Source organism: Papilio xuthus, unplaced genomic scaffold, assembly GCF_000836235.2.
Source record: "Papilio xuthus unplaced genomic scaffold, Pxut_1.1 DF824992.1, whole genome shotgun sequence".
NCBI lineage: Eukaryota > Metazoa > Arthropoda > Insecta > Lepidoptera > Papilionidae > Papilio > Papilio xuthus.
In genome coordinates this window covers 2,892,336-2,915,021 of record NW_013533657.1, presented here as the reverse complement: position 1 = coordinate 2,915,021, position 22,686 = coordinate 2,892,336, and the positions used below count along the sequence as shown (strand labels likewise).

At 34.5% G+C, this 22,686-nt stretch overlaps 2 protein-coding genes across 4 annotated transcripts in view; one reads left to right on the top strand and one right to left on the bottom strand.

The window, feature by feature from the left end:
• Window positions 1–14,431, bottom strand: part of LOC106126851 (PR domain zinc finger protein 16) — an 88,481-nt gene extending 74,050 nt beyond the window's left edge. For 2 of the 3 annotated variants that reach the window (XM_013324736.1, XM_013324735.1), the window contains exon 1: window positions 11,795–11,948. In XM_013324736.1, the coding sequence (XP_013180190.1) occupies window positions 11,795–11,834 (40 nt within the window). In that variant the 5' untranslated portion in view covers window positions 11,835–11,948. Of the gene's footprint in view, window positions 1–11,794; window positions 11,949–14,411 lie in introns of those variants that run through there. The other variant, XM_013324734.1, reaches the window with a different exon arrangement.
• Window positions 14,432–16,498: 2,067 nt separating this feature from the next.
• The window catches only part of gus (splA/ryanodine receptor domain and SOCS box containing gustavus), an 85,571-nt gene continuing 79,383 nt past the window's right edge, over window positions 16,499–22,686 (top strand). Inside the window, exon 1 of the mRNA XM_013324466.1 lies at window positions 16,499–16,884. The gene's annotated coding sequence lies outside the window, so the exon portion shown is untranslated. The remainder of the gene's footprint in view (window positions 16,885–22,686) is intronic.

Here is a 22,686-nt window from a genome sequence, read left to right as displayed (position 1 = left end):
CCTCTGTCATGTATGAGTTACATTAGATGTCAATTTATAGCACTATTTACAAAATTGTAGGCGAATCTTAACTTTAGTCTTAAGATCGTTATCGTAAGCAGATTTAATTAATCAAATTAACGCCAGTATTATAAATAATTTGACTTTAATTCGACCACCAATTTCTTTACTCTGACCTAAATTAGCATAATTACATCTAATATTTTGACTTTTTCAGCCGAACGTCCAGTTAATTTTGGTTGACTAATGTATGTCGACTTGCCCACTCGGGCGCGCACCCATAGTAACTCTTAATCATCTACTTAATATTGCCTGGGATACAATTAATCTCGCACGAAAGAAACCGGCCAATGGTTAGTCTAGACGTCCAATCTCAGGTGAGATCTGGTATGAAATAACTCCATAATTAGAGCGGGGACAATAAAAACTAGATCCGTATGTCGTGTGAGGCGTCGCGTGTCGGTCGCACGCTCGTGTCGCTGTCGCCCTCCTCGCCGACAATAAAATTATAAGTCGACCGCAGTGACAATCCAGTGATTTACGCCGGCACACACGCGAATATTCTAATATGGAAAGACCTTAAGCTTTTTACAGCGCAATAAAAACACAGGAGGCGGACAAGTTAATGAAGAAAATATGTTGGAGGCTAAGATAGTGGCCGCGGCTGCGACACGCTCGGTCGCGCACGCCCTCCATTGCTTAAGTACTTCTGTTTCTATGTTTAACGGTTCACTACTGATTAAGTAATTATTGTATAATTTTGCTAATAAACTAGTAATTTATTTCATCATTAACCCCCATAAGCTTCATCCTTTGCAATGACTTTAAGTAATCTTTTAACCTATCACTTTAGGTTAGTATCTATGTATGAGTCGACTTCATTAGAAAAGAAGTAAAGCCTACTTTATTTTACATGCTGACATTAGTTCGAGTGTAATATACGAAATTTTTGTACGGTTCTTCAACTCGAGAATGTTTCTATAATTCTTTTACACAGTAAAAAGCGATCATTCCTATAACAATCGCTGCGAGGAAAACCTACAAATGCCATCACGAAAAGAAAAGTAGCACGAGTAAGTCAAACACAGATAAAGACAATAACCCTTTTATGAGTATAAACTAGACCTTATAAGTATTTGGTACATTATATTCGTGAGTTACCACTGCCGTAATATGTGTAGAAAAACAATATTACTATCTTTATTTATTTAGAAAACAAAAAAATAAAATATAACAATTTTTTTTAAAGCCTTTCTGCAGATGGCCACAGCAAACATAAATGATTGTGTATATTTCTCAATTGCGATATTACGAAAATTTATTCTGTAAAACAAAAAACTATTAACACATCCCCTATCTGTGTTGATAGCAATTTAACCCTCGAAATGCAAATACAATTGCCCTATTTCGGGTTAATTTTGGCATCGCGAGCCGCCGGCCTCTAATTGAAAGTTAATTGTATCAAACCTCACTTCGTTATATCACCCCAGTGATTTACTTACACTAACATAAACTAAACCATCAACACTTTACGAATATTAATTTCGTAGTATTATTTATACTAGAATGATTTGTTTTAAATCTAGACGATAAAACAGTTGCCTCTAAAAGAAACCTACTAAAATTAAGCAACAAAATTATCTCATGTCTTTGCCATATCCTACGAACTACGAACTTTCTTACTTAGAGTCGTTTGATAGTTACTTAACATTGCGAGCGGTAGTAAAACTTAAGCCCGATCTTTCATTATTAATTGAAACGTAACATAACACGAGTAATAAAAATAAACGGCAATGATTGTCATACATGCTATAATCTTATTTATTGTTAAACGCCCATGCGCCATGATTTTTCGTATGATATGGCCGGTAGGAATGGCCGCGCCGCCACGCATCGGAGATCGACCGCTTATAAATCATAAGTCACGAACCAGATTACGGCTAATTGACGTGACTATGCCCTACGCAGCCTTAATAAGCCCTTTTAACGATATAACTACTATTATCAAAAATACTTAACCTATTTCAGTAGCTTCTGTTAATGTTCGACAACCGTTCCAAAACTCTACGTCTCTAATTCCATTGGAACATATTTCGTGTTTAACTGCTTTGAAGCATATTATTAAAAAATTGTACATTTTTTATGTAAAGAAGACTTCTTCGTTCAATTTAATAGAAAGGAGGCCGGAGGTTTAGTAGTGTTACAATTGTCGTATCGAATAAAGTTAATTAATATAGACAATGACATTGAAAGTACTTTTATAATTAGAATGTAACTTACTATATCTGTAGCATAAATTTGTTATTAATTATCTTACTTCTTACTAATATTATAAATGCAAATGTTTAGATTGATGGATATTTGTTTGAAGGTGTCTACAGAACGGTTTAAAGAATCTCGATGAAACTTGGTACACATGTAGAAAATAGTCTGGAAGAACACACAGGCAATGATGATTTTTTTTTAATCTTGCGGATATAGACGCGGGCGACAGCTAGTCTAAAATATACTAAGAATCTTATAAATCATCGATAAATTAGAATATATATTTTATAAATAAATATATAACATAGAAATTTAAATATAATCTTCTATGCTATATAACGCAGAAGTAGTACATAGATTTCAGATATGGTATAGATCGTTAGCGGCGCGCGTAGCAGAGTAATTTTGTTTCATTAGAGGCAGCGCCGATAGCCGCGACCAATTACTCGCCTTTATCACCAATTAGCTCTTTACGATGCTCCACGTTTGCGGATGCAATCAATTTTATAGCGATATGTGAACAATGTTTTTTTTGTTTTAATTAATATACATATTAATTAATTAAAACAAAAAAACCTATTTAAATTCAAAAATATATATTACCAACAAAAATAGACAGGCTAAGCGAGAAAGGAAGATAGCTGTCAGGTTCGCAAGTGTAACTCTTGTTAAAACCTTTACAAAACTACATTACTCTCTTGCAATAAACAGGACAATTTTGTTAGTCGAAGATAACGGTAATTACATAGGAACATGCTTATTATTTATGTCAAATCATTGCCACTTTTGTTAGTGGTGTTGTCACCGACATAAATGAAAATTTTGTATTTAAAGTAACTTTTACGTATTAAATAGTTAATAGCCTAAATCATGAATAAAAAACTATATAATTATTAAGTTTGATGTCTTCAATATAACAATTAAACTAATTAATTGTATATTAATGCTCTCAGTCAAGCTCGCATTACAAAGTTAAATCGACTTTATCAAAAATAACGCTAAGGACATCTATCGCGTGATACTTTAATTTGTTAACATTTCACTGAATTCATTTAAAAACTTACGCATGAGCATTAATATTTTACGCTCATGTTGCCCCGGATTACGCGGCTACTAAGATATTGGAATTAAAGGAAGTAGCGCCCTAAAGCCAATTTCAACAATATTTACTTGAAAGACCATTCACACTTTCAGAAATCCAGAAGAAAAACATGCAATCGTCAATTGTTGAAAACACGCAAAAGTAAAAAAAAAACTTTTGACATATACAGCCTACTATTTCGTCTTCTAAACGACAGAGATAGATAGATAGATTGGTATTGCGATCTTAGACCGAATGAAGAAGCAAATAAATTAATTTAAATTAGCTCAGATAAGCAAAAATGGATACAGATAGGCAGGCTATCGGTATCGGATACAGATAGGTATCGCTCTCCTGTTTAGATAGATCTACACGCGAATATGTAGATGTCCAATTGTGAGCTAAATTAAGAATATTCTCGAAGGTCATCATGTCAATTCGCAATGGGTCGATCCGTCTCCAGTACAATGTCCCTACCGCCCTCATCTATCACACTGATAAAATAGCGTTGCGATCACGTACCATTCAAATGGATCTTGTGTCACATGAATTTATAGTGCTTAGAGTGTTTTGGACCCACAGAGAATCAAATAAATCAGTTATAGAGTGAACATTACAAGCATTTTCGTAAAAATCATCAATTTAGTAAGCAATGAGCAATAGTCTGTGCACTTACATTCTAGCATGTCAAGCTAGACTTGATTCCTATAGATAACACGTCGTAGATTACGGTTTGTTTCGTAGTATCCTGTCTATTGCTAGGTCTTTGTTGTGACCATATAACTCTGTCAAATTATAATGAGATTTTAAAATAGGAAGGTTTTCATTTGTTCATTTTATACATATTTTTCTTTAACCTACACCTAATTTAGTTAAGCTTGTCAGTTTATTATTTGACTGCAGGTAACAAAGCGTTTTTATCTACAGGAACGTGTAAAGACTTTATTTTCTCCCGCACTGCGTAGACGGGACTTTCCTTGATTCTTATCTCGTGTCAGATATAACGATAGGAAAGAGGCAGGGGATTTCCCTTTATCCACTTTTCTGATTTGTTGAAGAAGGGAAAAAATATTGTTTATATTGATAAAAATTAGTGTCATAGATATTATTCGATTTTTTTTAAATAACTAGTGTATGAAAGAATTTTAAGTAAACGCTGTATATAATAATACTTACAATCAAGAAACATAGATATTTTGGTCAGTTCGATATTTGAATCGTTTATTATGTTGGTAGTATCAGGGAATGTGTCTATAAGAAGGTCGGCCAAAAGTACAACGACTACTTGTTTTTTAATATTATTCCGTTGTTCGCGCAACGACTAATTGGTGGTTACAAGATACAAAGCAATTTTTCTATAAGTGGAACACCGCGAGTTGACCTGACTGTACCTGAGTACTCGTACTTTTTTATCTACCGGTCAAAATGAAATATTTTTTGATTCAAATGTTCCTTAGGTAGTCATAATAAGAGAACAAAATTTGACACGACAATATCAAACAATGTTTTGTTTTGGTATGGAGCACGCACCTTTATTATTGGAAGAGTCTTTGAGCATTGTTCAATATAATTTATTAACAGGATAATATTACCGTGTTATTTGGTGCTACTTACAAGAAGCAGATTCCATGAACGAAATGTTTACAAATAGGAAGTACAAATAGAATCTTTGTAAAATATCATAGTTACAATGTAGTTTCAGTATGGAGTCATGCGATCCATATATTTACTAGAAGCGTCATAAAAATGCATCCATTCGTTAATTTATATTTTTGTTTTATTTTGTAATGTCAATATTTTAAAATGAGACTTTTTTGTTGTAAAATTTAAAAATATTTTTGTTAATTTACTAATATATCTTAAACCAATTTAACTAAGCTATAGGCTTGTACTTTGACTTCGTATCGGTAAAAGACCTGTTTATAAACATTTATTTCATTGTATTTGTTAAATAGAATTAGAAAGATGACAGCATATTTTAGTGTAGCAATTTCAGCAATAGAAGCTAACTGTATCGGTGACGTTTTCAAACAACTTATACTTAATTAACGACTTTCAAGAAATTTCTTAGGCTACATCAAAAAGACACGTAAGAAAATTGATTGATGACAAAACAAGCAGGTCTATAATAAGGTTCGTGTTCCGCGGCTATTATCATAATAGCGGCGGCGCGACGTTCGGAAGCTCGATAGCATCGACTCGCGCGCACTGGACAATAACCTTACCAACATTCATTTATAATAATTAGCATAATACACCGCACTGATATGAATTGCCGTATTTTTATGAAACTAATAACCTTACAGGCTTAACGTGTCACGTCGATCACGAAAGTCCCAACGCTTTCATAATACAGAGAAACACAAAACAAAGTCAAATGCAAATATGTAAATGTGCACATCGCAAAGCACGTATCTTCTTTATTCGATTTTTTATATTCAAATAGTAGGATTCTCTTCCTACTGAAAGCGTTTTCAAAAAGTTTTAGTATGTGAAATCTTTAAAATTGTGTATTAAGTAGTATATATAGAAGATATTTCAAAGTCAATGTTACGCAACAAGAAATTTCTTGGCCAACTAACACCAACATAAGTTACGAGTTTTCCATCGCTTTGAGAAGTAATATAGCGTTATGCAATCAAGATCTTACAAAATATTGTTTAACTACAAGTTCACTTAAGCAACATTTACTCGAAGTTTAACAAAAGCACAAAGCTAACGAATTCCATGACCTTTAATAGTTACTATCGTTTCCGTATAAATGTGAATATTGTGAAAGTAATCAATGTCAATTGACCATCTCGCGACGGGGGCGCTCGGACCCAAACTAAGTGCCGCTTAATCTATTAGATGTCAAGGACTTCTTGCCTAGGTCAAATGCATCAGAATAATTGACTGTAGCATTATGTTATTCGTTAATTATTGAACCCTAGCTGTTAAACCGAAAGTGTCTTCACTTTGGTAAGATTTCCAGACGTACGTAGAAAAAAATGTGGACAGCTAAACTGAGTTTAATTAAACGTTTAAAGCAACGCATTAGGTTTTAGAAAAACACTTTTCTAGCTATCAATCTTTCAATCCAATTTCCGTTCTAAATTAAAAATTATGACTAATAAAGTCACATGATAAAGTCAAAAGAAAGCTTTATCAGTTTTATATTAACAAAAAAATGAGAAAGAAAACGATAGCTCGGCCGTAATAAAGATCACTATCTGCGTCGCCCTCACAGCGACACGTCAGGTGAAGGGTTAAGACCCTTTGACTTCAATATCCATAAATTCATACCACAACGCTCAAATCAGACTACTGTCATATTTCTGAATATTTTCTTTGTAGGGACTTGGCCAATTAAAATTACCAGCGAACGAAATAATAAATACAGGAATATTAAATAGTTTTTAAACAATGCATGGCTTGAATTTTATTACTTTTTTTAAGAGTGAAGACAAAATAGTTGAAGGTAAGTAATTGAAATTATGAAGACAAAATATGACTTGTGAATAAGGTCGTATGTCAAATTATTTTTTTTTAAATATATCCATGCATTAACTTTTATATTTATTTTTTACAATATTTAATACGTATTCGAGTATCACTTGCTCTTAAATAAATCTTGTATCAAATAAATTGAACAACATTCTACTCTCAATACCATGCATAACAGCACAGGAGTATGAGAAAATATTGTTAGAAATCTGCTTATCGGAGACCATATTTGAAGCGTGAAACATTCGCTCTGACTCACAGATAAGCCTATCTCGCTGAGATCACCCACTTCTTAAAGTCGGTTTCCACTGTGACTGAACATTATAAAATCATGTTGTTATCTCTATCATTCACTTTGAATAAACTGAAATAACAAAATGTTTTAGAACGATTGCTTCAGCAATAAAAGTCTGCGGTTACTCAACAAAGCCGTTTGTTACATTTTCTTGGATTTTATTTCGTATTCGAATTATAAAAATAAGTATTCGATAAACTAAACTAACTCATTAATTACTCATTTATCGATATTTATATTAACATAAATGCACATATGGGACAGTAATAATTCCGTTTAATAAGTTCTCTATTAAGAAAGTAATTTATTCCATAATAAAATGTATTATATCATAGCAGGCATTGAAGTAAATGAAAGAATTCCATAATCCGCATACCTAGTTATATTGCGAGTGTAATCTTTATTTAGTTTTGTCACGTGACCCTTAAAGCCTTACCTAGGAAACTGCTTCACATTTTCCAGTTAGGATGTACATATATTGTGATATACAAACTCTACAGCAACTCTACTTTACGGAGAAATGATGAAAGTCATGTTATTAATATTAAATTAATAAAGCATATTCTCACAACTGTATTTAATATATGTATTAACTTTAATGTGACAATTAACACACTACCGCCACATATGTAAGCAATCGCTTTCAATTTATTAATATTATTGCAAGTTTACCTATAAAATTAACATAAAAATATAAGAATTTGATCATTATAAGAAAGAATTTGCACCAACCGATATTAAAAAGAAAAAACCTTCATAACGAATTTATGAGAAGAGAATGTGTGAATATAACAGTGGTAGAGCCCGCTTTAACATCTTCGCACGAATCGGCCCGGCTCGCCCGGTGAAATACCACAACCACACTGAAGACAGGGGTGAAGTGGAAGCAATTCCGCGTTTCGTCTGATGAGTGTGCGTCCCGGAAGCCTAATTTAGTCCTCTTTCCCTTCCCACCCTTTTTCTTATAAGGAAAGGATGGGAAGTGGAAGTGGACTTTCCGGATGAGGATGCATGGAAAAGGAAAATATTTTCTTTCTGTGCATCCTCTCCTCCGTCGATTAAAGGTAGGCAACGCATATGCAATTGCGTATGTCTATGGGCAACGGTCACTTCGCTATTTCAGCGATTTCAGGTGGCCGCTCGCTCGTTTGCCACCTTATGATTTAAAAAAAATGTAAGGATTCATGACAACTGCGATATATAGGTACGTAGCATTTCGTAGCACGTACTTGTTACGAAAAATATACAAAAAACGTTACCCTCTTTATGAATCGGATAAAAAATTTCAACCAATCTTAACTTTAGTCTTAACTGTTTACTCATATTTCAAAAATTTACCTAAGAAATATCTTTATAGTGTGGATTGGAAACATTTAGTTTTAGATGCTGCATACTTCTCAGGTGATATTGAAATCTCATAAGTTTTCCACGTGTTGCAGACTATTTTGTAATACACATTTATGCGCAATTAGAAGCATTTCCAAGTATTACTAAACACTGGTCATAGCAATGTGAACAGTATGTTTGTTTGCGTGAACGTTGCGCTAATCGCAGTAGCGTGTTATCACCCTGTACGTAGTAATTGAAAGGCACAGGTACAGAAGCCCCGAGAAGGCGACCTCATTTTCTTGACTCCCGTTTTAATTATAACTTCGCCCACATCCCCCACCCGACTTGGAAAGAGGGCGATAGTTGTCTCGTTTCGTAATTAATGTCCACGATGCATATAAATTTAATTAAAATAATTTAGTAAAATCTTATACATTAGTGATCTACAGCAGACTCAAACTCTTCGATCTAAAATGAAAATATAGTGCTTGAAATCTTTGAGAACAATTTGTTATTTATGTATATAACATCAATGGGATTTTTGTCAATTATATTCACATATTATATGTACATACATCTCATTATATAATATTACTCACTTGTGGTAAAACTTTTATATCTATATAAATTTATAGATATATGTTCAGACACCCTTTTTTAGGTCGAACTTTTAATTTTCACTTCGGTGTTTCCTTAACTACCTGTACATTATGTCATCAATTGCCGAACTTTTTACTTGCGCAAATTTTTTCCTTAAAGTTGGGAAGGCAAACAATAAACTAGTAAACTTCTTATCGAAAACTCGATATCGTTATTTCGCAACGTCTGTCAAAACGTTGAACAATTGAAAGTTAACTCGGCTCGAGTCCTAACTTCCTATGTTTTACACGCAATTTATTTAGCAAAGCGTCGCCTGCTAACGCCTATTGGCCATTCAAACTCAATCTCAATCGTGCCGGAAAACAATTTGCCGGCAACACCTATACTGCAAGTTTTATCGGTGACGTTTTATCATGGCATTAGTGCCCCGACTTAATATAAACATCTGCCGATAGAGCTTTCCGCCGAGCCTGCAGCCTGCTACCTAACAAAGGGGGATTTGAATTTTCAAAGTGAACGCAAGCGAGCCCCGGTAATTTCTTCCCAATGCATAAAATAAAGCCGGTAAGAGTTCGGTACGAGACGTCGTTTCTTAATTTACGAGGGCGTTGTGCGGCGAGCGGACGGGTTACATCCGCGCGCCACCGTCGCCGGTCGCAGGTAGGTCGCCGCTGCGGCACGCAACGTACACGCACACGCTCGCTGCGCGGGCGCACACACGTACGCCGGCTCGACTGTCCACCGCTCGAACAATCGATCGTAAATCAGCTTCGATAAAATTATAGGAGGTAACACAATGGATATCGGCGTGCCACATCTGCAGCCCACAGCGCAACCTCCCCGCTCCGCACAGAGTCCACTTTCAAACGACACCTGCCTTCGCCGTCACGTAACTCTGCGTCTCTGAGATAAAGTCTACATTCGCACGTGTACAGACAAGAAGTGTTTATTTTGAGAAAGCCCCGACACGCCGATATCGTTCTTAATTCGATACCTTTAAGATGAAATTCGCTCGACGCAGTCAGCGCTCTCGTAATTGCGAAATTCACGCTTCGCAGTGCGGTACAAAAATAAGATTATGGATTCTGCTGAGTTCCAGCGTTATTGTGATTCGAGGATCCGTCCGTAGGTATGTCTGAGCTTTACGACTACTATTCCTGGAGGAATAAAACCGAAGCTTATTGAATATTGTTCAGGTTATTTATGGAAGACAGCTCCATTGTCCGGAATGCAACTTGAGAGTTTTCAACTTGGAACCGATTTCAGAATAACTTTCATCGATACATATCAAATGAAACTCGCGCAGTATATGTGAATTTATTTTATATAATTTCTAACCTTAGGCATCCACAATTTTTAATATTAAAACCAAATTTAAAACTGTTACTTGTTAAAAATATATCATTGTATTTTAAATTAAAAATCTCTAGTGGAATAAAACAAACTTTGAGTCATGTCTGAGAGGAAAACAGATCAAATAAGGACTTCCAAAAAGGTTAAATAAAACCTAGGCGCCAGATGAAAATAATCTGGCGGAATGTGGCATTTCCACAGCTGGCGAACTGTTTACTACAATGAGTTTCAATGATGAAGTGTTTAAAAGAATAACATTGTATTGGTAACAGTAAACATGCATTGTTTAAAAGATAACATGCCGTTTTCAGCAAATAATCATGGTTTAAAGTCTTAGATATGACACCTTACAAGGAAACCGACGGGATATGTATTTCTCTTAAATACGACTATCGTTTTTCATTGTTAAATGTGTCTGTTACTGAAAATCGAAATAATCATAATACTGTACAAAACAGCCTTGCCGAAGCAGCTTGCCAGCTTTACCGAATCTCTTACAAAACGGTCTTTACTATAGTAAATTAACAATTAAATTTATGGACCATCCATTTTAGGTGATTAATACTAGGCGATATAACCTATTAGATTTGAAAAAAAATAATCGAAAGCGAAATTGGAAGTGCATAGAGATTTTATAGGCGAGATGACGACGTCATAGCTCGCTATAAATCGAATCGTAAAAACCGATGATTGCAGCGGCCGAGCGTTGTGCAACCGATGTTTGGAAAATAACTGTCTAGCTCTAGCTGATAACGCGCCATACATATGCTACCATTTTACATTTATTTCGTTCTCTATTTAAATCTACTTGAACAAAGACATTCAGACACTATTATATATCAAAAAATAATTTAAAAAGAATAGTTATAATAGTTATTGTTAACTTTATATAAGTAGCGATTGTGTATATAGTAAACTTATACTCTATTTCCCCGGGAAAATGAGACGTGACGACACGCCACAATTATGTATAAATAAAGTAAATAAACACAGAAAAGCTTTTGTGCTCATCCAATGACAAGTGACAACGGAGGGATCGTCCCTCTCTTCGGACAGGCAGAGTAAAATCAACCATATACACCGGTGATAAGGAACATTTACGTGTACCAGCGCTCGGAGGATGTCCCACGCTATCTTGTCAGGCGGGGGAGGCGCCGACCAATAGCGACGCGCGGACAGCGCATCACGGTGCATCAACTTGCCTGTATCTTTGTACCTACTGTCCAAAAGCCCGCTTTCGTAAATACACAGAGCTTTTTTCAACATATATAATTTTTACTCTTAAAGTCAGTATCATTATAAAATTCACAGAGGACTGTTACAAAAATATATTTAAAAGAATATGTTAGTAATCTATTTCGATTGTACTTATATTGAGAACTCACCTTGAGCATGAAGCCGCCTCGCCACCGCCTTAGACCGCATCGCGTCCACGGCTGGCAAAAAAAAGATAATCTAATCGATGGCACCTTAGATATTTTAAAGTTAGCAATTTGAAAATCAAATGCGAATGTTTTTGAGGCGCGTGTAGAGTTCGGGCGGCAGTGCGCGGCGGGCGGGCGCCGTGGTCATACGGGTCCCGCGGGACGAGCGGGACGAACGGGGCGAGCGGGAGGCGCGAGGAGCGCGGCGTGTCACGCGAGCGGCCGGCGGGACACTGCGCTCACGTGGTCCGCACCGCGACCGCGGCCGCGAGGAAAGCGATTTTCAGGCGGGAAAGGCGATAGTGGCCGGTCGCGCTGTCTCCGCCCGGCCCGCGCCCGCGCCGCGCCCACCGCGACAGCCTGTGCCTCAGTCGCTGCCTTCGCCGCCCGCCCGTCTCACCACACACCACTCGCTTCTAGCTCTCGTACTCAGATAAAGTAAAGATACGCGAGCAGTCTTCAAATAAAAAACCATGTCCACTGAAATTGCTGCCTATTATTTCTCGCCCGTCTTCAGTGTGGTCGTAGATTTCAAAGATTAAGCGAGCGAGTTCTGTTCTACTCTAATCTAAAAAAAATAATCAGTAAGGAAGGATTTTTCCTTTTACTTCATAGATGTTACCAACGACCCCGCGTCTTATTTATTTTTTAAACAAAAGAGCTTATGAACAACTTAACGAGTGCAGTAGCCTTTTTATTATCATTACATTAATTTCACATTTCAAAACATTAAAATAACAAGCAAATTACGACGCACTCCACTAACAAAGTCACTTGTCTAATATTAAAATCGACAACACCCTAGGGTTATTCTTTTTGAATATGCAAAGGTAAACAGGGACCGGCGCTCCAGCGCCCACGCTACCCGTGCGGGGAGGTTGCACCTTAATCAATCATAAAGAGACAAAATGTCTTCTAAGACATTGACTATCTCACATTCACTTTAATTATGTCTGAATGAGGCAGATACTTTTTATTTATCATTCGTCTAACTCTTATTTTGGAAGTATTTATGGAATAAATTAACTATTAATAATTTACTGCTAACGTGATGTTTTACTAGTTTTCTAGATGACGATCCAATTCTATGAGAATGGAACTTTTTACTATTAAAAAGAATTCTGTAAACTCTAATCGCTAAAATATATAGTCATCTATCTATACATATAATAATTATGTACGTACATGTAATATGTGCATGCAATAACGGAATAAATAATTAACATATCGTATACGTGACGTATTTGCTTTACGATTTTTTTTATATATGTGCGTCTGTATGTCTTCCTTTCCCAGGGCATCGTATGTACCGGGTAATGTATGAATAGAAGGACTGATTGCGACAAGACTTTGTGGGGAAGATAAGTGATGCCAGGGATAAGGCTTTTTTTTAATCTACGCTAGCGAAGTGTTACGCTACGAAAATGAAGTGACATAAACAGACAAGACATTTATTATCACAATAACATGTAGCATGTTTTAAAATTTGATGTTAGATTACAATGAGGGTTGTTATGAATTCGTACTAAATTTATTTTCAAATGACTCACACGGAAGATTCTAGAAGTATGATAGTGCGGCCGCGACCTGTGGTAAGGCGACCGAAGCTCCTTAATGACCGGCCGCTCGTGTGTCACGAACACGCTAATATTTATGTAAATTGCAGAGAATATGATTACTCCGCGTCGCCTCCCCCACTGATAATCATATTTACGGCTATCCCCCCCCCCCCACTCCTCCCAAACGGGTGGGAGCAAACTTCCACCCCTTGAGGCTTTACCAAACGTAGGGCTTCACTTGTCTTTTTTTATCGTCTCAATGTCGAAAATTTAAAGGGAAAATTGCAAGTTAAATATTTGTCTTATATTTTTGAATTAAACTAATTTAACGGGTAACATATATTAGAGCATTTTGCACCGCCCAAGGAAATAGATGGAACTACGATGTTTGACACCGACGTCAATGGTTATCCGTCATTTTCCAGTTGTTATCTTCGCATCGATAACATATGAATTTAAGATGTTCACTTTTACTAAAGCGTGGTTAGTAGCAGACACAGACAGAAATTAACTTACTTTCAAAACGGTCTAGACATAATGATCTTTTTAACTTATTGTAAACTTTAAAACATTTATAATTACTGTTTCCACATTCCATTTCCTACACAATCATCATCCCAACATAATAAACCACAAACATTTGCAAACGAAAATAATTAATTACAACACCTCCGAGGAAGCGGTCCACCCTTCCTATAAATTAAGGGGCCAGATGTTAACAGACTCTGAACAAACCTCAAATATCTTGTTAAGCCACCCACTAAGTCCTCACGAAATTGCTTAACTATGCACAGGTATACCTAACATATTATATACACGCGGTTCTAAGCTCAATACTCATAGCAAGAAGATCACATTTTGCTAAATTTTACCATCTCTTTGTCTCTCTCGAGTCAAGTAACAGTTGCTTCTTTATATTATATCGTTCGATTCCTCAGTCCTTTAATATTTCCTACTAAAATTAATTTTAAAATCAACTTTACAAAACCTTTATTAAAGTCTAAAATTGAAAGGTTTACCTATGGTTCTTCCAGCGTTTTCGTTCAAGCAGCGTGTGATATGATACCAAGGCGAGACAGAGAGGGACAGTAGAGCGCAGACTCCTCGGCAGACGTCGCCGTCGCCATAGCAACACATCGATTGCACCCTCCCCTCCCCCTGTCCCGTGCCCGCTGCAGCCTCCCCGTATCCAGGTCATTCAGGCAACAGTCTGAAAACAGGACAGAATGTGCAATTAAATTTAATATGGTAGCACGCTAAACTATCATAATATCATATATAGGTCTTTAGGCTAATATAAAAAAAAGTTATTTGAGGTATTTTATTAGTTTTTATAAGTATTATCACGAATATGAATTGATAGAAAATTATAAGACATCTTATACCTACGTCCTCAATAAAAATATCCTTATAAATATGAAAATTTTTATGAATTTAAAGTTACGAAAGCTATTACTTAGTTTTTACTAAACAACGTGGGGCTCACATAGCTAGCATATTATTATTAAATCTTGTACATAACATCTCTATTATATACATTGTTAAGGAGCAGCTTATAAGCAATTCAAAGGTCCCAAATTACCTTCACGTTTGAGCGTTACGACTTTGATGTTTCAACGAAATGTCGACCCAATTCTTATCTCAAAGACACATCACGGTCGCGGCGGCTCAACAAAGGCACGACTTGGACCTAATAGGACCACTCGAGGAAGTATGGCTGCCGACTGCTAGCGCCCTTTTGGCCGCCCTTTGACGCTGCTCACGAAATGAAGGCAATTTCAACACGTACGTAAAGAACGAATGAAATAATAATTTGGACTTTCTTAAGGAACCTTTTTTTAATAAACTTAAAAACAAAATTACAATAATTTTAAATCTCTATGGATTATCCACTTAATTTTTTGTTTGTGAAAATGAAATATGATTTTTGTTTCAGTGGTTAAACTAAAGTTTGCTAACTCTACTACCAAAAGACCTATACAACTATCAGGAATAGACAAAGTATAAAATTAAATAATTAACATTTTTAAAGGTATATATTTATCGCATATCACTAATTTAACAATGCTAAGGTCTTTTACTAATTTGCAACTCATTTGCCTTCTATTGTGGAAAAAATAAAAATTCGTGCAACGAAGTCCTTGCATTTCAAAGCGTGAAGAGTCCATATGTTTAGAAGCAGTTTTAACGAGCGTCACAAACGGCAGAGTTATGATCTGTAATTTACTTTAGGGTGTTCTCAATTTCACGCTTAATTAAATTTAGGAGACACGACACTTTTAACAAAAATGTTATATACGAAGAGTCTAATATCTTATTGTCTACAATTTTTCCATAAGTGGGTAACTTAAATGTATATTAGGTGAGGTATGTTGACAATCGTAAAAAATGTCAAGTTTAAGGCCAATTTCCACATTTTAAAACTACATTTTTAACCAAAGAAACCGAGATTCGACTATCTGTGGGTTAAAGAAAATCTTTTTCGTTTCACCCCACTATACCTTATTTTTTCTGTACATTTGTACACACACAATTTTACATAGATGACACTGTTTCAAAAACTTACCACATAATATAAAAACGTTTATGCACTTAGCGAATGCTTTCACAAACCTTTAAGATATGCACATAAATTGTTATTCGATACACATAATTTTGTAACGCAATTATTTACTTCAATTTTACAATTAAATTTTAATTTAAATTCATTCTTATCTAGAGTCCTCTATCGTGAAACCAAATCAACTTATAACAAAGATAATTTAACCTGTTTCAATTGTAGAGCGACACCTACCAACGGTATTGGTAATGATAAACTTCCCTCGTAATACTAGATGTCACTGTAAGTCACTTGATCAGCAAACATTATGTCAAACTTCACAGACTATATAATTTCATTACTTATGAATTTTGTCAAATCTTCCTAATGTTTGAAATAAGTTTTAATATGTGATTTAATGTTATTTTAAAGTTATAACGTGGGTCTTAAATTATTTTTTAACAAAATTATTTTAAGGTTATCCAATTACAAATTCAATGCAAATCCAAATATTATGCATTTGTATGCATCATTTTTCAAAACAAAGTTATTGAGTTGAGTGTTAAAAATGAAAATCTCGCTAAAGTCTACTAACTTATTGGAATTCAGTATTTTTTCAACAATTTCAATTTAATTTAAAAAATCACTGTGCATTATACGAGTATCCGAACAAACCTGCTTTATCAACAAACCGTTAATTGTACGCATGCGCGTCGCGTTTATGTCCTTCTCTTTTTCTATTGGTTTGTTTTGTGTCATGCCCAAACCCTTGCTTGTATTATCCTGCTTGTATATTTTATGTTTAAATTAATTTAATATAGTAAATATAATTATCCTACTTTAATGGTACAAAAATTATAAACCGTTCTAATGTATTGTGATGATAAGTGCTGTGAATAACTGTACTCAGCGCTGGGAAACTAAAGCGGCATCGTGGAGTCACGAAAAAGAAGGTAAAAAACTTTTCATTGTTTCTACTGACGCTTCGGCTTGTTAGAAAAATTGGATATCGATTCGACTGGCTTTTGGATTTGTCATTCTTATTGAATGCCCACATATTCCATTATCTATTATTATATATATGTAAACTAAAAATAATGTTAGTTATTTTAAGATACCTTCTTAGAACTAACAACTTCATGGTATGTAAATAAACTATGGATAGTTTTATATCTATACTGGTTTACACTAAAACACAGCAGAGGATATAGAAAAGGTTATTTTCCAATGTGAATGTTACATATTTATATATATCGTATCCATTATTTAAAAAAATACTAACGCTAATGTTAATTACAATCTGGAAATGTACTTATTAGCTCCTTTTATCTCATGAACATGCAATTGTCAAAATTTTATGTTATTTTTAGAGACTAGACATTAATGCTTCAATTTGGGTTATTTTGACCGATTTGTGTATAAAATATTGTCACCTAAACATTGTATTTTCCCTAATATTTGATTTGGCACATAAAGAACACGAGTACATTTCTACCTTATGTGCTAACTTAAACACATACTTTGTATTTCATTTTGCACATCGGGAACATGAGTTAGAATATCAATATGACATCGCTTTTAAGAATTTTGTTGTTTTTTTTAATTAGTATAATAAGTTTTCAGATCACCTTTTGATTGGACCAATATTTTGATATACTTAAGTGAGCATTATTAAATGCTTATTGGCTAGTTATAATAATAAGGGGAATTCTATTTCACTTACTCTTAAGCAGTCACTAAGGTATTTCTATGATATAGACTTATTGTAATGCTGGCTATGGATTTCACAGACCAAATGCTTGTTTAAAAATATCATTATCTCTGTGTTGTCGCAGATAATGACAGACATGACTACATGTTTTATACAAAGATTTCATTCTCTGAAGCTCTTGGTTATTTAGGATGAACAATGTAAAAAATAGAGTTTGTCTTGATACATAGAACTGCAATATCTTGCCTCTGGACAGTGTTAAAAAATGAAACAAATTACATTAACCAGTGTTTGAGTGGTTGGTGTTCTGTAAACACCAAATCAAATACCAAGTACAAAAATTTACTACTATTTTACTCATCAATTCCAATGAAGACAATTCATCATATCTCTTTATCCCATTTACATAGGTTCAGCACAGCAAGTCTTCTACCTCCCGAACAATCTATCTTCTATCAATTCAAGTGTTTCAAGTGTCCTTTTTAATGTCACTTTTCACACAATCCAACTGTCTCTTGTCCCAAAAACAATTAGTTTTGAAATATGTTCTGTTATATGTGTCATGGCCTACCAATCTAATTTTGAAACTCATTTTTAATCTGCAACAAACCCATTTTATGCAAATGTCATAGTACAAAAAAAGGTCACAATAGACAACCTTGTCTCACACGGGTTGTATCCAGATGTTGCCTAAGATGGTAACTTTAGAGATTTTTTCTATACATTTGCTGATAACTTATTGTTACTTTGATATATGCCACATGTTTATTTCTTATTGTACTTATTACAGATTTGAATGATTAGACTAACAAAGGTCTGAGCTTTATTTTGGTGATGTCATAACCTAAATAAGAATTTTAGCACTGTATTTATCATAAAGGAATACAAAAAATTGTTGAAAAGATTTGTTTATGGGTGACATATATTAAGGAACCAATCTTCATACAAAATTTAATTTATAATCGCTATTTTATGAAAACTTACAATCTAGAGTCATGTGATGATTAACTTTTATTATTTTATTTGCTGTACATTTACAGTGAATATATATAATGTTATAATTATAACCAAACTGTTTTTATGGGGCATACAAATACATTTCGAAAATATCGAAAAATTGCCACATAAATTGGAAAAAAAAATGATTGAGCAATTAAATTTAAAATCATACCAAAGTAAAACAAATATATAATTTTTTTTATAGATTATGCATTAAATATTTACTTAAAAACCTTTATTATTCCATTCAAATGTACAACAAAAAATAATGGAATAAAATTAATTCATTGTGCTTATAAAATATTCACAGTATTTTTTTTATACCTGAATATTTGGATACTTGCTTTTGGTTAACAAATTTGAATATCAAAACATATGTTATCCTTTGAATATTTTTCTTTACAGAATATAGTCATAATATATTGAGAAAAATACTCAGTGCAATATTTTATTCAGAAAATATGAGTCGAAAGTTATATTTTTACCATTGATATGTATTCATTTTATTTTTTATTGTAAAATATTTTGCTACATTTATTTTAATAGTAGCTGTCGCCCGCGACTCTGTTCATGTGAAATTTAAAAAAAAGTTAATAGAGTAGCCTCTGTGTTCTACAACATTGTGTTTTGCATCTATGTCAAATTTTAGCGAGATCCGTTGAGCCGTTCTGGGGATACCTTCAAATAAACATCTATCAATCTATCTAAACATTCGCATTTATAATATTTGTAGGAAATATTAGTCTTGACTTACAGGACTTAAAGTCCTATGTTTCCATAGTGAGACGGAGGGCGTCCACAGTGCGCCGCCAGTTCGCTCTATCTTGGACTCTGCGTTTGTCTCGGGTCAGCCCGATTGCCTTCATGTCGGCAGCTACTGAGCGCCGCCAAGTTTGTTTAGGACGGCCACGTCTTCTTATTCCTAGCGGGATCCACTCCAGAGCCTCCCTGTGAATATGACTGATCCATGACCACTTGCGGCGGTTTAAAGAAATATTAGTAAGATAAAATAATTGATGTATACATAGATGATACATTGAAATCGCAAACTTTAAAACCATTTAAAGTTATTCAGTTCCTTTTTGTTGAGTTTTATAAATGATAAAGTAAAATGGATGTTTCCAATGCATGAGTAAGTATTCAAACCGTCCGTGCGCAATGGCGTTTGATAAAACGAAATTTATGTCTTAGTACAATATTATAAAATATAAAAATCTGAATATTATTTTAAACTACTATTGTAATTGTTTTTTTAATAAATGGAACCATCAAGTAATTGTAAAATTCTCGTATTTCTTGAAAAAAATTTTACCTCCTTACTAAATAATTTCAACATTTATTCGGAAATTTTATGAATTATGTCAGTTCCAGATGAGTTAAAAGAATGAAAAGAAAGAACCTTGTGCATTTAATATTTATTCTATTATCTCGTCGAATTATAAATTTGTGTTTGCGAATCCCGGTCAACCACGCTGTCATGCGCATATTTTCATTATTTATAATATTCCATTATACGTATTGAAATAAAACGAACGCGGTTTCGTTCCCCGCGGCTCGGGAAATATCAAACATAATAACGTATATGAGATAAATAAGCCTAACCTCAAAATTATATTCGCTTAGCGCTTAAATACAGTTTATTGAATAATTACCGGTTAATCATAATATAGGTACAACAAACATATGTATAATAATTAACACAGGCATCTGATATCATTAAAAATTGATATACGCTTAGAAATGCGTTCCTGCGCTGGTTCCTTTGTCTTATGACCTCTACTAAAACCTTATGTAATTTTTATTTAGTTTTGTTTATCTGATTATAGGTAAATGTAAATAGACTGTCATAAAGTGTATCGAGTAACAAATATAAAGAGAAAGGCTGCAAAGAAATCTTAATATCAGCGTGGTGTTGGGGAATGGGCTACATTGGCCCACACAAGGATACGTGTCTGTACGTACACAAGTCACAGCAGGCAGCATACCTGTGTTATGAACGTTATTGTATTCACCAGTCTACCTGCTCGGGGCCGGGAGCTACTCGACAAAAAGTAAAAAGATAATTTTTCGTCGACTCGAGTCTCGGACGCAAAAGAACAAAGGTTTTACGCTTTTACCTAGTTATAGCTAGTTATTTCGCATCCCCGCAGGTGTTACTTGTTATCTCTTACCCGGAATTTCTTTATTTTGTTTAGAGAAACTATCCGGGTAAGAAATATACATAGTTCGAAAGAGTTGCAAAAAGTTTTTCTGTTTTTACAACTGTTGAAGTAAAGATATTGTTGCAAAGGATAATTAAACTTTGGTCTATGTTTGAGAAATATTAAAACAATATAAAGCTATTGCTTTGTCTGTTTGTATTGAAATACATATTAATAAAGCTACTCGAGAATTCTTATGGTGATTTGGCGTTAATATTTTTGATATAAAACAATATTTTTTTTTTAAATATTTTATACAATTTATTTAGTAAAATACTCGTATCTTATTTTCGCACGACATAAAAATAATTCTATTAGGTTTTTAAATGAAATACTGTTCTCATTTATTTCTTTATTTATTCTACCACAGCCACGTTTTTACCTTCTTTTATAAGATACATATTTATTCTCTATCCTATACAATAATATTTGTTTTGGTTGGAATACATCCGAGTTATATCAAAGTAATCCAAGAACCGTTTGTTGGTTCGCAAAGAAAATAGTAAAGTATTATTGAAAAACCTATTTACACAAGTGAAACACGAGCACGTTAAGCCTTCTGAGAAATGAGGGATAGATAACATATTTCTGTAACCTATTTCCTTCACAATGGTTGCCATAAATCTATAACCAAGCAATATGTTGACATAAAAGTTGTCACGCGTATGCTACTCGTAAGTTGTACTGACTATCAATTAGTTCTTATTAGCAATAGTTATCCGGTTCGCAAAGAGCGATCGCGTAAGCAAGTGATTGTGGCAAAAAACACGACCGGTGGCATTCACCCGTCGCCCTTGAACCGGTGGACGGTCACCACTCAGCTGGACTAGCTGGTGCAGACCTTGAAAATGTCTAGGACGTTCAACCTCGCTCTTAATATTATCTTACAAATCAAACGGTCGACAACCAAGCGTTCATGCTACCTACTTGTATTCCATTTTATTTCCTAGTTCTTACACGTTTGCATTACACCGCGGTAAAGATGTTACGCGTCGACCGTCATAAGGAAAAATATACGTAAAAACATTAATTATAAACATATACGAAGACTACCGGTATGTACCTACGGTACAGAATGTAAATTACCTAATTAATTTTCTTTATTTACCGCCATGAAGTATCTTTACGCGATATCTATTGCGATAACGCTCATAGTGTGGGCAAATAACATTATAGGCACATGGGTACCTTTATAATTGTATGACTACGCAATGAGTTCGTCACTTACTGGTCACAATATCTGGCAGCAAAATTCATAATACGTCTGTGGTGTGGAATTCATTTAAGAAAATGTTCTTAGCTGTTTTCTCTGTTAGTTGGATTGTAAATTGATTAAAATTACCAATCTAGTAATTAAGTACACTCCAATAGAAAACTATTTTTATTACTGCTTACATTAAAATAAGAAATGTATAACTCTATAAAATCTTGTCGTATCCGCTACATAAACTACATAGTTTACTTGAACAATTAAATCAAAGTAAGTGAGCTGTAAAGTGTTTTATGTAAAAATAAAAGCAATTTATAGGCCAACATTGGATATATTAATGGGCATACAGTACAGAAGTTGGTAGGGCTTTGATAAAGTTTGGCCTAAATCACTTTACCTGCCCTTAATCCTACGCCTCTGACAGCCTCCGACTATTAATGAATTGTAACAATGCGTGGCAAACAATAACACGCCGGTATACATTTAATAAGATTCCGCAGCGGCAGGCCGTGGCTGTAGGCATCGGCCCAATCGAGTTGCCTTGACGAAGATTAATCGAGTTACGGAATGGATGGACCGATCTGGGCGCCGAGCTCGTTAGATACTAAGGACGTGTTTTGTTAAGAGCCTTGTT